The sequence below is a fragment of the Lissotriton vulgaris genome, chromosome 5 (genome assembly GCF_964263255.1).
Source record: "Lissotriton vulgaris chromosome 5, aLisVul1.2, whole genome shotgun sequence".
NCBI lineage: Eukaryota > Metazoa > Chordata > Amphibia > Caudata > Salamandridae > Lissotriton > Lissotriton vulgaris.
The window spans coordinates 250,723,263-250,740,029 of record NC_141693.1 but is presented as its reverse complement, the minus strand read 5'-3'; the positions used below and the strand labels follow the sequence as shown (position 1 = coordinate 250,740,029).

General features: G+C 49.5%; 1 protein-coding gene across 1 annotated transcript in view; it reads left to right on the top strand.

Annotated features, from left to right (window-relative positions):
* The window catches only part of DRAXIN (dorsal inhibitory axon guidance protein), a 189,132-nt gene extending 180,108 nt beyond the window's left edge, over nucleotides 1-9,024 (top strand). Inside the window, exon 7 of the mRNA XM_086920039.1 lies at nucleotides 8,488-9,024. Coding sequence (XP_086776165.1) covers nucleotides 8,488-8,600 — 113 coding nt within the window. The 3' untranslated portion in view covers nucleotides 8,601-9,024. The remainder of the gene's footprint in view (nucleotides 1-8,487) is intronic.
* The last annotated feature ends 7,743 nt before the right edge of the window (nucleotides 9,025-16,767 follow it).

Genomic DNA, 16,767 nt, shown 5'->3' with positions numbered 1-16,767 from the left:
CACCTCCTGGGTGGATGATGGTGCCGGGATGTCTGAGGCCTGGCCAGGCCCAGGGTTGGGGTCGTTCGGGGGCCACGCGGCCTCGTGGCGGAGTGTCCAAGATGGCGCCCAGGCTGGGCGCGCGGGCCAGTGAGGGATCGGGCCCACGAGGTCGATATGTTCAGAGGCAAGGGTCCCGGAGGGGACGGAAAGCGTGAAGTGGTGGTGTGTGACACTTGAGGGACCGGGCTCGGGCCTGGTCGGGCAGAGGGGGAGCGGCCCTTCACGTGGCCTGTCCAACATGCGTCCCCCCCAGCTGAAGGCGGGGAGAGTCACCCATCCTCTTGGGGACTCTCCTCGTCGAGGCGGAAAAACCGGGACAGGCCATCTGCGTTGGCGTGGTCTGGCCCAGGCCGGTGTTCAACAGTGAAGTCCATCCCTTGTAGGGAGGTGGACCAACGTAGTAGCTTTGGGTTTTCCCCCCGCATCTGCATCAGCCACTGCAGGGGTCGATGGTCGGTCTGCACCCGGAAGTGGGTGCCAAAGAGGTAGGGCCGGAGCTTTTTGAGGGCCCATACCACGGCGAAGGCCTCCCTCTCGATGGTGCTCCATCGTTGTTCTCGAGGCAGGAGTCGCCTGCTGATGAAGGCCACTGGCTGATCAAGGCCTTCGGTGTTCAATTGAGACAGGACCGCCCCAATGCCGTGGTCGGAGGCATCCGTCTGTACGACGAATTCCCGGCTGTAGTCGGGGGCCTGGAGCGCAGGGGCGGAGCACATGGCGGCCTTCAGTTGTTCGAAGGCTGTTTGACAATCTGGGGTCCAGTTGACCTTCTTGGGTTGATTTTTGGACGTGAGCTCCGTGAGGGGCCCCACTATGGTACCATAGTCTTTCACGAACCGTCTGTAATAGCCCGTGAGTCCCAAAAAGGCGCGGACCTCGGTCTGGGTGATGGGGGGCTGCCAGGACTGGATGGCGGCAATCTTAAGCTGCAGGGGGGCCACCAGGCCGCTTCCCACCTGGTGTCCGAGGTAGGTTACGGACCCCTGACCAATTTGGCATTTGCTGGCCTTGATCGTGAGGCCAGCTTGCTGAAGGGCCTGTAGCACCGCTCGGAGGTGGTGGAGGTGGTCGGACCAGTGGTGGCTGTACACAGCGATGTCGTCTAGGTAGGCGGCGCTGAATCCTTCGAGCCCGGCCAAGACCTGGTTGACTAGCCGCTGAAATGTTGCGGGGGCATTCTTCATGCCGAAGGGCATGACCTTGAAATGATAATGGCCATCAGGAGTGGAAAATGCAGATCGTTCTTGGGCCCGGGGTGTGAGGCCGATCTGCCAGTAGCCCGCCGTCAGGTCGAAAATGCTGAGGTAGCGGGCAGCTCCCATGCGGTCGATTAGTTCATCTGCCCGGGGGATGGGGTGTGCGTCCGTCCTGGTGACCGCATTCAAGCCCTGGTAGTCGACGCAGAACCGGAGTTCCGGTGTGGTGCCGGGAGCGGCTGCTTTGGGGACCAGTACTACTGGGCTGGCCCAGGGGCTGTCTGAGGGCTCAATGACCCCGAGGGTGAGCATTTTGGTCACTTCTTCCTGGATGCAAGCCCGTACCCGATCTGGTACGCGGTAGGCCCGGTGGCGGATAGGGGGGCTGTCCCCCGTGTCCACATCGTGCACACACCAGGAAGTGACACCTGGGGTGAGGGAAAACAGGTCGGTGAACTGCAACAGAAGGTCCCGACATTCCTGGCGTTGGTCCAGGGTGAGGGCTCCCGAGAGTCGGACCCCATCCACGGAGCCATCTTTCTCCCGAGTCCGTAGGAGGTCAGGAAGGGGTTCGGAGTCTTCTTCGGCTCCATTGTCTGTGGCCATCAGGAGGCTGAGTTCTGAACGCACAAAGTGGGGTTTCAGCCTATTAGCGTGGAGGACTCGGAGGGGGTTCCGTGAAGATTCCATGTCGATGAGATAGGTGACAGGACCCTTACGTTCGACTACTTTGAAGGGCCCCGTCCACTTGTCTTGCAGGGCGCAGGGCTCGGTGGGGGACATCACCCATACCTGTTGTCCGGGTTCAAATTCGATGGAGGAGGCATTTTGGTCATACCACTTTTTCATGTCCTCTTGACTGGCCTCCAGGTTTGCTTTTGCCAGTTCTCTGAACCGTCGGGTCTGGTTGCGGAGGGTCAGGAGGTATTTGAAGACATCCGGGGGGTTCTTTAGAGGGGGCATTTCCCAGCCTTCCTTGACTAGACTGAGAGGCCCCCGTACGGGGTGTCCATACAACAACTCAAACGGGCTGAAGCCGAGGGACTTCTGGGGGACCTCTCGATATGCGAAGAGGAGGCACGGCAGCAGCACATCCCACTGGCGACGGAGGGGCTCTTCCAACCCCCCAATCATTCCTTTGAGCGTGCGGTTGAACCGCTCAACGAGTCCGTTTCCTTGAGGGTGATAGGGGGTCGTGAATCGGTAGGTGACCCCACACTGTTGCCAGAGGGACTTCATATATTTGGAAATAAAGTTTGTGCCCCTGTCGCTGACGACTTCTCTGGGGAAGCCCACACGGGAGAAGATCCCCATCAGGGCCCGACCGACCACCGGGGCTGTCACAGTTCGCAGGGGAATAGCCTCAGGGTAGCGGGTGGCGTGGTCCACTAGTATCAGGATGAACCGATGTCCTTGTTTTGTACGGGGGTCCAGGGGCCCCACAATGTCTATCCCGACCCTCTCGAACGGGGTGGTGACCACGGGAAATGGTTGCAGGGGGGCTTTTAGTTTGCGGCCGCTCTTTCCACTGGCTTGGCACGTGGGGCAAGATCGGCAATGCTGGAGAACATCATTCCTCATTTTGGGCCAGAAGAAGTGGGTTACTAGGCGGCTGTAGGTTTTATCCTGACCCAGGTGTCCCGCCAGGGGGACATCGTGGGCTAGGTTTAGCAAGAAGTCTCTAAAACGGAGGGGCACCACTAGCACTCGGCTGGCCCCCAACTCCGCGATCCTTTGTTCACTGTATAGCAGATCATTGTCCCAGTAGACCCAATGTGTTCCGGAGGTATCCCCTGCGCTCTGGGCGAGGGCTTGTTGGCGGAGTCCCTCGAGGGAGGGACAGGTCTTTTGCTCTTGGCGAAACTGTTCCTGTGTGGGTCCCCCCTCTTGATGCCACTGGTCGAGGCCAGCGAGGTCCGGAGGTTGAGCTGGTTCTGGGGGGACGGCACGGTCGGTGTCTTCGACTGGGGCGACCGGGGGAGGAGGTGCCGGCCATTCGGGTTCCTCTTGTCGGGGATTGGCACGGGCGGCCATGGACCGGGTGGTGACGCACGCCCAGTCCGGGACGCCCAACATCCCCAGGTGTTCTCTTCGTTCTACGGCTGCCCAGGGCGAGCTTTCAAGGTCATTTCCCAGGAGACAGTCTACGGGAGCATCATCTCGGACCGTTACTTTCAACATGCCGGAGACCCCTCCCCATTCGAAAGGGACGCAGGCCATCCGACACAGACTTTCTGAGTTATCGGCTGAACGGACAGGGCAGAGAATGTTTGGTATGAACTGTTCTGGGGTCACCAGGTGACAGCGGACGGCTGTTACACTGGCCCCGGTGTCACGGAGGGCTTCGGCCCGGCGTCCATTGATGCTCACCCATTGGCTGTACTTCCGGGTGTTAGCGGGTAGGGGGACCCGCGGGACCATGTCTTTCCCCCCTAAGCATGCTAAAGTCATGGCGGCTGGCTCCCATTCTTGATGCTCTTGTTCGTATTCTTCCTGCTCCTCGGAGATCTGTTCTTCCCCTAGGGCAGCAGCGGCCACTTGGCGGGGTCTTGGGCTCTGGTACTGCAGGCAATTTGGGTCGTTTGCATAGTGGCCGACTCGTTGGCACCGGTGACACGTGACATTGGCTCTGTATCCCGGTCGCGCCGGGGTGCTGCCCCGGTTGGCCGGGGGGGTGGAGCTGGTAGCGGGGGCGACCGGAGCGTTGTCTCTTCCTCGCCCTTGGCCCCCTCCTCCTCCTCGGGGACGGTGCTGACCTTTGTTGTTCCGGTTCTGTTCATAGGATCCATTTCGGCCCACTCTGGTGATTTCCCACCGGTCAGCCTCGGCTGCGAGCTGCCGTGGATCAGTCAATTTGCTGTCGAGGAGGTGCTGCCGGAGCTCAATGAAGCAATTGTTTGATAGATGCTCCCACACCATGAGGTTGAAGAGTTGTTCGTACGTTGTGACATTGCTTCCTTTGATCCAGCCCTCGAAGGCTCGGCTAAAATAGTTCACGTAGTCCACCCAAGTTGTACCCGGGATGCGGGTGCAGTCTCGGAACCTCTGACGGTACATCTCGGGTGTGAGCCCATAGCGGGTGAGGAGGGCAGCTTTCATGTGGTCATAGGAGGTCATCTGATGGTCCGGGAGCTGTAGCAGGGCATCGCGGCCCTCATTGAGGAATCTCCCCCAGAGACCGGCTCCCCAATCGCTTCGATCGATCCGGTGGGCGGTCATAGCGATTTCGTAGGCCTTGAACCATTGCTGGATGTCGTCCTCTCGGAAGTATTCTCGGACGACATCCTTGGGGATGTGTACCTTTTTCTCTGTTGCCCCTGGGTCGCGGGGTTGCTCGGGCACCCCTAATTCTCTGTTCTGCTTGCGTAAGTCTATCTCCGCTAGTTTGCGCTCATGTTCATACGCCAGCCTCTTTTCCTCGAGCTCCCTTTGTCTCTGTTTTTCCTCTCTTTCTTCTCGGAGACGCAGGTGCTCTAAGCTTATTTTTTGTTCGGCCAGTTTAAGTTCAACCTCCATTTTAAGCCGGGCCATTTCTAGTTCGTGTAGTCGTGTTTTCTCTCGTTCCTGGATCTCGTCTTGCGAGAGACCCGTTCTTTGCTCCTCGGGTGCCGTGGTGTTTTTTTCTACTGCTGCGATATTTTGGTCGGTGGTTTCCACGGCCCCGGTTTCTGCCCAGGACTCTAAGGCCTGCTTAAAATCGTCTTTGGTACTTAGACCGGTGGTAGCGATACCTAGTTCGATGCAGAATTGTTTTAGTTCACGATGGCTGTACTCGTTCAATTTCTCCATTTGAAATTTCTCGGTGGATCCGCTGTCTTTAGTTGTCATCGTGATTTCGTCGTGGGGTGAGCTACTCTCTGTACGATTATGCGGTGATTCGGATCGCGCCGCTGGCCACCAATGTTAGACGGACCGGGAGGGTCGGCCAAGGACAAGGGGAGAGGTCTCCGGGGAGAGCCGTCTCCAGCGATCGTACAGACAAGTAACTTCCCCCCCACAGACGGACACCACACCAGGACAAGGTTCAACGATACTTTATCAGCAATTCTTTAGTTACGGTAAAATTATACAAGGAGGTCTGGACTCAGGGGTCCCCTCGATTCTGGTCTCTGGATTGGGAAAAGGGTAGCGGGACAGTCTTGTTACCAATAGATGAAAATAGCTCTCAATCCTCGAGCTCGGCGTTCTAGATGATCGGGCCGCGGCGGAGCCAGCAGGTCCCGAGATGGATGAAGGAAGCGACGGTCCGCGGCGGAGCCAGCAGGTCCCGATGAAGATGGTGGTTACAAACGGTCCGCGGCCACGCCAGCAGGTCCCGACGACGATGATGATTACGAAGGTTTCGGCAGCGCCAACAGGCAGGACGATGGTTCGCAAGGCAGGGCTACGGCAGCGCCAGTAGTCCGTCAAGGATGAGTTCTTCACTGCGTCTCTCGACTCCAGGATACAACTGCCTTCCTGCTCTGGAGCTGCCCCAGTTATAGGGCTGATCCTCTTTGATGTCCGGACCCTCGCCCTTGGAGGTTGGGGGGGTCCGGGATGAAGGGGTCCAGACACCCAGCAGGGGGGTGGAGCCAGCGCCCGGGGAGATGGTGGGCGAGCGGCACCTGGCGAGGGAGAACCATCGACACCTCTTTCTCCCATTGACCTGCCAAGTAGTCCGCTCACCTCCTGGGTGGATGATGGTGCCGGGATGTCTGAGGCCTGGCCAGGCCCAGGGTTGGGGTCGTTCGGGGGCCACGCGGCCTCGTGGCGGAGTGTCCAAGATGGCGCCCAGGCTGGGCGCGCAGGCCAGTGAGGGATCGGGCCCACGAGGTCGATATGTTCAGAGGCAAGGGTCCCGGAGGGGACGGAAAGCGTGAAGTGGTGGTGTGTGACACTTGAGGGACCGGGCTCGGGCCTGGTCGGGCAGAGGGGGAGCGGCCCTTCACGTGGCCTGTCCAACAATCTGGTTATTATGAAAAGTTACAACAAAGGAATTAGGCCTGCCTTTATTTAAATTGATACGCCTGTGATTACACTGTCTTAAAACGTGTAAACAAATAGTTTGTTACATAATAGTTTTGCGTTACTTGGTTTCTCCCAGATAATTGTAGTAGGCAAGGATTTTATTGTAGGTTGGCAAACCCTTGAGGTTGAAGATTTGCACTGTTATAGCCCTTCTACACACTATTAGGAAGGCCTAGGAGATGTGTTTGTCTGCCAGCCCTTGTAGTAACAAATATAGAAAAAACATTCTATACGCCTTCATGTATACTTTGAGTACCTTTTGGTCAGTCATCTTATATCTCTTTGAATATTATTCACGTTTTGCTTTTCCACGTAACATCATAGTATATGAGGCAATGGGTTGGCCCATTTCTGCCATTGGCTCTTGTGCCATGTGAGTCACAGCATTTTACCAAGTAGAATGTGGACAATCGCCTAAAAATAATTGCCCTTCAATGCATGGGATGATGAGCTAGTTATTTGGTTTTCCATTTTGTCCTTTTAATTTATTTCCTTCCTCATTTCCTTTTTTAGAGCAATCTACAGCTTCCCAAGTAGTCCAACCTGGCCACTCGCTTTACTTTTATTCTTTTATTTCATCCTGCATATGTTCACTCAGTTTGTGTGTCTGTTTTACTGTAGATGAGTAGAGTAAGTGGTTGAATGCTAGAATGAGTAAGCGGTGGATGAATAAATCTATGAATGCAAGCATGAGTGTAATAGTACATGTATGATGACTTATTGAGGGCTTAAAGTCATCAGTACTGAAGAGTCACTTTTAGTTTATAAACCAGGCCTAATAACATTGCCAGTGCTTGTTGATAAAGTGCAGCATCTCCCAAGGGTTATGGAGTATAGTAAATGCAGGGCACTGCATATAAGGCTGTGCTTTGAGGGTAGCAAGATGCAAGGTGTGGGTTCTTTTGGGTGCAGTACTACTTTTCCAAATAATCTTTTATTTTACTTTTGGCTGTTTTAGTGTAAATATAAAAATATATTACTTAAAAAACTAAACAGAAAATGCATATTATAATCAGAGATTTGGAAAGATAGTGCTATACAATCCACATGCATTGCATACATACAATATTGCAGGTGATACACCCAATGAAGTTCATTTCTGCACAAATAACACATAAATCTGACGTGGGTTTAGTATGCCCTTGGTTATCGTGATATGGCAGGCTACATTTGACTATTAATGTCTTGACCATTGAAGACATACCTTGATCCTTTGGCCTGGAAGCTCCCAAGTGCACTCTAATATTGCACGGCATACCTGGGGGTTGTAAAAGGGACATTCATTGAGAGCACTTCTTTTTAAACGTTGCAGATATTTTCAACTTCAGACTTAGTGAGCTAGACCAATTCACCTGGAAGCAGACAATTATTTTCTACTGCCTAATCCAGGATTAGAGCCTAGGTCTCTGGGTTTCAAAGCCAGCACCTCAGCCACTAGGTCACATCTCTTTATAGCTCTAATTATAAATTACATAGGCAGTGCTAGAGAGACCAGGAGCCGTATCACAGACACAGAGTATTTTCCTTGTTTGCACCCGGGGCACGTTTTAAAATGTGCTATATTAGGATGAATGCACTGCCCCCAGACCAGCTGCAAACTCGTGCTGCTCTGGGGACAGCGCATTCATGTGAAAAACGAAACTGCTGCTTTGAAGCCGCTCCGTGTTTCACAGTGCAGGCGGGAATATTGAAGGGGAATTAGATATCTCCTTGCAGGTCAGTGCAGTGAGCAACTGCACCCGCCTGCATTGGGATGTCTGGGGAGTCAATGGGACTCCCTCCCCCTTCCAGAGGGCTGCCATCAGGGGGGCAGAGGCAAAGGGATTCCCTCATTTGCATCGGGCCATGCCCCCATGCATATGAGGGAACGCCCTCTGATGATAGTGCTGACGCTTTTTGTGTACCAGCGCTATTGGTATTACAGAAGGGGACGCACAGCATCTGCAACTTCTTCTAAAATACAAAAGTGCCCTGGGGGCATGCAAAGCGGGTGCAAACGCCCATTGCGCCTCCGCGGCACTTCTATAATATGGCACCGGGAAGCAAAGTGTGGTGAGTTAAAAAGCCAGGACAGTTCAAGTATCTCGGATCGTACACATTACCACTTGAGAACCATGCTAACAGTGCGCACAAAAGAAAACTTTAACATTACTCTAGCAAATGTATTGAAATATATGTGCTTATATTTAGAGATCTGATACTTGCTTTCTCATGATTCTGCTCTCTCTTTCTATCTTAGGACTTCGATGTTATGCCAAGTTTCACCGGAACAGAAGAGTGACACGGAGAAAAGGGCGATGTGTTGAGCCAGATTCTATCGACAGCGACCGGGGATCTTTTATTAGTGTCTAGAAAGTGTGCATTTTTAGAGACTTCTTTTCCAGCTGCCACTATCTCCTTTGACTATAGAAAAGCTGATTCCCAATTTTATCAGGTTTATGGGCTGGGAGGGAACCAGTAGTAGCCAAATGATTCTTTGTCATCCTCTGGTGTAACCTGGCAACAGGTTATCCAACAAACATCAAAGGAGGCCACAGAACACAGGAAAATTGAACAGCAATCCAGAACGTGCTGGCGGCCACCTTTATCCTACAGTCTTTGGCTTACTCTCTGGAAAATGTAGAAACTATTTTTAGGAGTAGGTGGTAAATTGCTTTAAGATAGGAAATCTGTTTCTTGAGGAGAACATGGACAATATTGGTAAAAAAGGTGCCAGGTAAGAGGATGTTAGGTGTACATCAAGCAGTAGAATGCTAATAAAGGGATTTAGATCTTGTTTGTGGTTGTATTTCTTGAATTCTGTGTTACTTGGTCACATTGCTGCTGACATGGGTTAATTGGGTGTTGAATGCTGTCAAAGCTAATCCAGCCACTGTTTGCAGGCGCTGATCCCATAATATTCTGGAGCTGGGTGCATTTCTGTTTATTGCCAGTCACAGAGTATTTAGGAACAAAAGCTGGGTACCAAACTTATAGAAGAGTCAGGGAAATTCTGTAAAATTCTCCTTTCTTTACCCTCTTAATCCAAGCTCGGTATCCCCTGTGGCCACACTATAAGGCTGCACACCCTTCACCTTACTCTACTACAGCATGGCTTCTCTCACCCCTTTATGCTGCTTTCCTCTTCACCCCAGTCTTACTCAGCTCTTCCTCTCTCCCAACCCTGTCTTGGTCACTCTGTGTCAGTGCCTCCTATGACCATGTTCCCCTTGTGTCGAACCTTCTCCCCTTCACTGGTGGTGTTTACAAACCCACCTCAAGCTCTTTTGTGCCAAATAAAGAGAGGCAGCTTCATCATGTTCCATTTCCTACGAGGCCTTAGGATCCACCCTCTGACTGAGCACATTCTGACTGCTGTCATTTCTACATCAGGTGAAGCAAAGCGACGCAAGGTCGTGTGGTTAGGCACAACCTCACCTTTACTACAAACAGCAATCTAGTTTTCCTAAAACGTTTTAGGGCCTGGTTAGGATCTTGGTGGATGGGATGCTCCATCACAAATGTGATTGATATCTCATTCACCGTATTACAAGTTCATTAGGATATAATGGAACTTGTAATGCGGCGAATAGGATATTAGTCAGGTTTGTGACAGAGCATGCCATCAGCCGAAATCCTAATCACGCCCTTAGTCAAGAAACTGTAACCTGGCCGTTCTCTTTAACACCAGGTACAACTAATGGACAGAACAAAGAGAAAGAAAAACAGCCTACATACATACACACACACACACACACACATACATACAAACACACATGCAAGCACACACACAATTTTAACTTTCATCAAAACATTCACAATTGTTTAGGGCTCATACCTATTTCATGACATTCATTGAGCAATAATTCACTAAATGATGTTTCCTTCTACATTGATATGACAATTTTAGGTGCTTCTCTAACTCATAACAACCCTACAGTGTAGACCGTCAATTATGCTGGCATCTTTCACTCTGAACTCAGGTCCTGGCACTATAGCCTGGCTGGCCAGGTCCTTCCCAAGAAACACCCAGTCACACCGAAACTGGATGCATACTTGAGTTATAGGGTTCCCAATAAGACTCATCACCACCTCTGCCTAACTTGCCCTGGCCACCATCCCACGGGTTCACAAGTCCAGAACCAGAGGCAGATCCTTCTCCTACCTTGCCGCCAAGACCTGGAACACCATGCCGACCCACCTCAGACAATCCCCATCGCTGACCCAATTCAGGAAGGACCTCAAGAACTGGCTCTTCGAATGAACCTTCACACCCAGGGTTAACATGCCCTTGGCCGATAGCTACCTACAGTGGGAGCCATCATACACTTACACAGTGTAGGCAGATTACCATGGCAGTAGCTGAAGGGTGCTGTATGCATCCTCCAGTTGCTATTTGTGTCCATGGTCTCCGAATTCGGTATGGGAGTGTCTGTGTTGGATTTCATATCATCAGCACCACTGGAGTTGTAGAAGCAAGTCTGTCTACATATTTGAAATGTTCATTTAGATCAATCTTTCCTGCCCCTACACCTTAGCACACACTCACAGAAAGCACTCAGTGTAATGTCACAAAATAATGCTATCACCCCCCTCCTCATTGAATGTGCCTGTTCTATAGGAAAATGTGTATATCTACACCCTAAGGTTTATGGCTGTTAATGGGTGTACATTATCTAACTTCCAAGATTTTCAAACCATTTCCAGGAAACCAATCCATTCATTTTTTATACACATTTTATTGGGTTTTCCATTTTATAAACAAGTATAACAACAGTTGTCACAAATACACGTGTCTCATCTAGCCGTGATACACCTTTACCTTTCTCTCGATGGGATATAGCTAGGGATTCCTTTCTTCACCCCTCCTCACACCTCTCCAAGTCAACCTCAGATAATATGTTAAAGTTCCATAAGTCACCCTTTTGATCTCTCCATGCCCCCACACCTTTTCGAATTTCTTGGGGCAGCCTTAACCCTCATAGGCCACCTTTTCAGCCATCATGCACCAGCCCATGCCCTGTGTTCATTCTGCAATGGATTGTAGTGTCCCCCCCCCCCCCCCCCCCATCGTCTGGCCACGTTTCACTTCTCCACCACAAAAACCCAGTGGAGGCCACAACAGCAGACATTTGGGCCAATATTTGGGCATTGTCTCAATGTCTCCTCTCCCCATATTTCGAAGAGAAAGCATTTGGCAGCTCTTTTTATTGGAAGTCTTGTTACTTGTGCCATAACTTTCTCTATTGTCTCCCAATAGCTCTGGATTTTCGGGCAACCCCTATGGAAGAAAGAAACCTCTGACATTCATGAGTTACCAAGCTTACTCCTGGAAAGCTTTTGCGATTTCAGCCTGATAGCTCTGCAAGGCCACCTGGGAGAAACAGTTCCTGGCAAAATCTCCAAGGTTCTGCAACGCTCTGCTTTGTAAACATGGCAGATGCAACAGGTGGTTCTAGGAAATCCAGGACACCATGATAATCTGAAGTATTACCTTTTCTTCTTCCCCTGATAAAGGGGAGTCTTGGGATTCCTTTGTAGATGCTGCACATGCACACTCTATCGGGAAAGGCACCCCAAGGATTCTCCTTTTGTCGCGCTGCTTACGATTGTAACTTTGGCTACTTGGATAAAAGGAGACATCTCCCCTTCCAGTGCTATGGACTCCCTGCTGATACACTCTGGCATCCTAAGCATGCGGGGAAGCTGGAGCATGGAGGTGGAAATCCTCGGGAATTCCTAGAGGCCTGAGCTGATGGGCAACACCCCCATCCTTCCACCAGACCATGTAAATATCATATGCTGAATACCACCTCCTGATTCTTTCAAGCTGGAATGTTGCAGGCAGCTCACAATGGGGGAGGTTGGAATTCTAGTATATGACAGCAGTATGAGCACCTGTGCCACCGCCTTGTAATTAATAGTAGTCAGTGGTACTCAGGCAGAGGGAGGCTGGATACTGGCCCACCCTCCAAGATTAAAATCGTGACCAAAGCTTTAGTAGCAGATTTAATTTCTCACACTCTTTTTTTAATGTACACATAACTCAAATCTCAATTCTTGGATAGATTTAAAAGACTTAAAAAATTATATTTATTTTTCAAACCATTGTTTTTTCCACTTGACACTGCTAAAACTTCTCCAACCTTCTAACCTCCTGGAAAACTGAGAAAATCATAAGAGATGGGATATTATGAAGATGGGATAGAACTAACATCAGCCGAGATATGGCAAGCTATCAAGAAGTCAATCTCCGCTCTAGCAAGCATAATTGACACTATTACAACAGAAGTCAACCTATTCTGAACAGATCTCAGGAATGTTAAGGAGATATCCAGAGAAATGGTAGAACATACTCAGATTGAAATGGGGGAGAATCGGACAACAGTCAAGACCTTGACAGACAAGATGTACATACTAGAAAATAGATTTAAAGACTCAGAGGGAAGATTAAAGTGGAATAATCTCTATTTCCTAAGATTCCCAGAGCAGTTGGAAGAGGCCTCAAAAGATCAGTTGCTGAGGCAGTGGATCATGGAGTTCCTGTAGTTCTAGGGGCTTTCAAATTTCTTCTCTGTTGAACGAGCACAAAGGCCGCTGACTGCGACCCCACCATCTGGGTGCTGCCAAGAGTAGCCCCGGGTGGAGACCCCCGCTCTGCCCGCGGAGTGTGCAGAGATTCGCATTCTCCGCGTTCCGAGGAGAATGCGGACAAGGCAAATCTCTGCAAACTCCACAGCGGAGCGGAGTCGGACAGCCACCGCCTCCACCCCCATTATAAAAAGTAATTTAACATTATTAAAAAATACATTTAAAATTACTTACCTGGCATGTGGTGCTCCCGGGCTGCCCTCCTCCTCTTCTTCGCTCTATCGGTAAACCTTGTGAAAATCACGCTTGCATGCTCACCCGCGCATGTGCAGTTCTCACAAGGATTAGCGAGACGGCGAAGAAGAGGAGGAGGGCAGCCCGGGGACGCTGCATGCCAGGCAAGTGGTTTTAAATGTATTGTTTCATAATGTTTACTTACTTTTTATGATGGGGGGTGGAGGTGGGTGGTGTAGCGGAGTGGAGCGTAGTTCCTCGGAGTTTGTTTGCAACTCTGTGGACCTCTGTGTAGCCCCTCTACGCACACTATGCCGGGTTTAGCCAAGAGCCCTTATTGAAAGCTAATTCAATTATTGAGATAGAAGCGTAATTCTACAGCACACAAGGAGCAATGAGGAGCCATGTTTTGAAGGACAACAATAAGACTTTCCGAAGAGTACACAAATAAAGTGCAGAACCTGACTGAAGCATTTCAGAAGGTTAAGCAGAAACTAAAATCAATGAACATTACATATATGCTGCTGTATCAAGCCAGACTACAAGCATTATATACCAAGTCAATTTCACTTCTTCAACACTCCAGAGAAATTGTTGGTCTGGCTAGAGAAGGGAGACAAGGCGAGAATGGCTGGAAGACCAGGGGTACAGCGAAAGACTCGCAGTAAGATCTACAACAAAAGACAATCAGAATCAGGTAATTCAGATGACAAATACCCCCAGATTTGTCGTCAGAGAGGATGGTATGCTGCCAAAGGTGAAAACACAGGGGGAGACCATACAAACTGGGACTCTAATGGAATGCTACGGAAGGAACACACAGGGATCAAAAGCAGAGCCTGGGGGGGGGGGGGGGGGGGGGTGGAATGAAACCCACCTGCACAGGTGAACATGATTAGGGGTTAGAATATGTAGGGGCTAGTAGATGTCAGGGAGAAATGGAAGTGAACAAGAAACCACCAATAGCAGACACTGCAGGCAACAGAGGAGAGGGGGGGAAGAGAAAGGTGGAAATAACATGAAAAGTGAACAAGCATTATTGGCACAAATGGAGGAAAACAGAAGTCGACATCAATGAGTGGATGAATAACCTTCAACTTACCCCCAAGTTATGGGGAGGAATAGCTGGGTGGATAATACCTTGGCCTGCGACCCATGCACTTAAAGTTGCTGGGAAAGCAGACACTCTAGGTGGAACGGGAGACATCCATTACAACGTGGTATTTATACCGCAATACGTCTACAACGTGGTCATTACAACGCCAGTCATTACAATGACGTGCGCTGGATGGCGCTATACACTAAGGAATAGTATGATTCACTATTCCAACACTTCCCTACTGTTATGTAGGCTGGAGTTGGAATAGTAAATCATAGTATTCCTAAGTCCAGCGCCTCTAGCGCAAGTCGTTTTAACGACTTGCGTTCTAATGACTGAGTTGCAAACGTATCGCGGTGTAAAGACCGCGTTGTAACGTCATACATTCAGGTGAAACCCACCATCCCGCGAATAGGAAGACACAAGGTTAGATTATGCTGACAAGTTATGTATCTTAAAGTTGGATGTTTCTAAGAAATTGTATCAATGTTAAGAAGGGGATGTTACACACCACAATGGTGTACATAGCTGCAAGTATGGGCGTTGTACACAAGTTACCATCAGGAGTGAACACCTGAGGGCGGGAGGGCATTAAAGTAGGTTTTAGACATGAAAGATCATCACAAACTGGGAAACACAGGGGGGCACCAAGCAAAGAACAGGTCAGCAATGAATTAACATATACTGCAGAAAAGGGTCACTGTCCGAGGCAAACAGTGGGGGAGTATAGACATCAACCCCTATGAGTAGATCCTAGAAAAGATTATGACAACATTACTTACCTGGAATGTCCGAGGTGTTAATGACTATGGTAAACAATATGGATTCTACTCTCACTTCAAAAGACATGGAGTTGGAATAACCTGCATACAATTAACACACCTGACAGATGTTAAGAAGGAAAACCACAGGAAATGTGGGGGTAAGCACTCTGCTTTCTCCCAGAGTGCCATGCAGTGCATAAGCGGTAGAAAAGGGGGTGGTGATGGGCGGAGCATCTGAATCAATCAAACACTCACACCCAGTCAAAAGATCTGGGTTTAATCCATCACCGTTCTTTAGCCCACTCTGCCACCCCAGTTCAGACATGGCTATATGCAAATCAGTCTGACCCTGTGCCTCATGGGAACAGTCCAGCCCGAACTGCCAAGCCATGTCTTCCCTGGACCGGAAACAAGCTTCCGAGGACCGGTTTCTGGCATTCCAGCCGTCTTCAGCCCGGCTTGCTTGAATCCATAGACATATGGCCATGTCTGAACTGGGGTGGCAGAGTGGGCTAAAGAACCACCCCCTTTTATGCAGTGCATAAGGGCAGTCTTATATGAGATGTATATTCTATTTTATGGCACCTTTGATGGAACAAGGATGTGTATAGTGAACATCTACTATCCCAATATAGATGCTTAGGGTTTATTTGAGTCAGTCCTGGAGTTCTACAGCCTGTTTTTAGATGTTTCAATGCTTTAGATAGCCAACAGAAGGTGCCAAACAAAATGTTTTTGTTTTTTAGGTATGTGGGAAAACTGGAAAATACAGGGAGCTATGCGGAAGGGGTCCACTCTCCTCCATTCTACCCACATTCAGTCACTCACCACACCTCACTCTTCACATCGGCAAAAAAGAGAAGAACTCCGGGCTGGTTGGGCATTGCCGCACAGGCCCAAAGAGCAGCAGCCCGATGATGAAGCATGACACCCTTCGGGTGTGTGAGGGCCCTTGCTCCTAAAAGGAACACTCCCCTGACTCGAACCTCTGGCAAACTTAGAATTGCACAAAGGAACTGCATACCTCTTGTCTTTAAAGTGCATTGGAGGGGCATGTATTCTGGACCTATTATAATCCCAGTCCATCAGTCTTTATTTCGATAATCTGGGTGTTACACATAAATATGCATTGAGGAAAGGAATCCAATTAGATATGGAAGTTTATGCTTAGGATTGCAAAATCTACAATAAAGGTAAAGTAAATTTCAAAGCAACGACAAGATTAATTCGGTTTGCTTGTCAGCATATTGTTAGAAAAGATGCTGTCTGACAGAAACATTGTGTCCTAAATATAGTGTCCCACTGGATGCTGTTTTTCTCTTAATAACCCCAATGGGGTGATATTTTTGTAAACAAAATTTATAATATGATATTTCTGTTATATGATATTTTGGTTACAATATTTTGGTAGCATCATTTAATCCTTCCATTACAGTAACTCAGAGCCCATTATACTCCTTTTGGGAGGTTCCTATAACAGAATCCTGTTAAATTGAGGTTTGCACTTCTTGACTTATTGCCAGCCATGCAGAGGTAGTCAGACAGAATAAACAAATTTCAGAGCGAAGCATACCTGCAATGTTAATTACGCGTGCGAAACAGAATGAGTGGAGCTGGTGTAGTTAGCTGAATTTCAATGTAACAATTCTTGGCTCTCTGCTAAGAAGATGGTTCCATGCTTTAGCCACATGGGCTGTTGTTTACAAATCTTGCTATTTACAATGCCAGCCTTGCCCGCAGTTCTCTTGGCGTTGTTGCAAACCATTAAATACTTGATTAATTTTACTCCTTTGAGTTCTAATCCAATTAAAGTTCAAGACAGTTGAAAAGAGCACAAGAGCAAGTCGGGGAA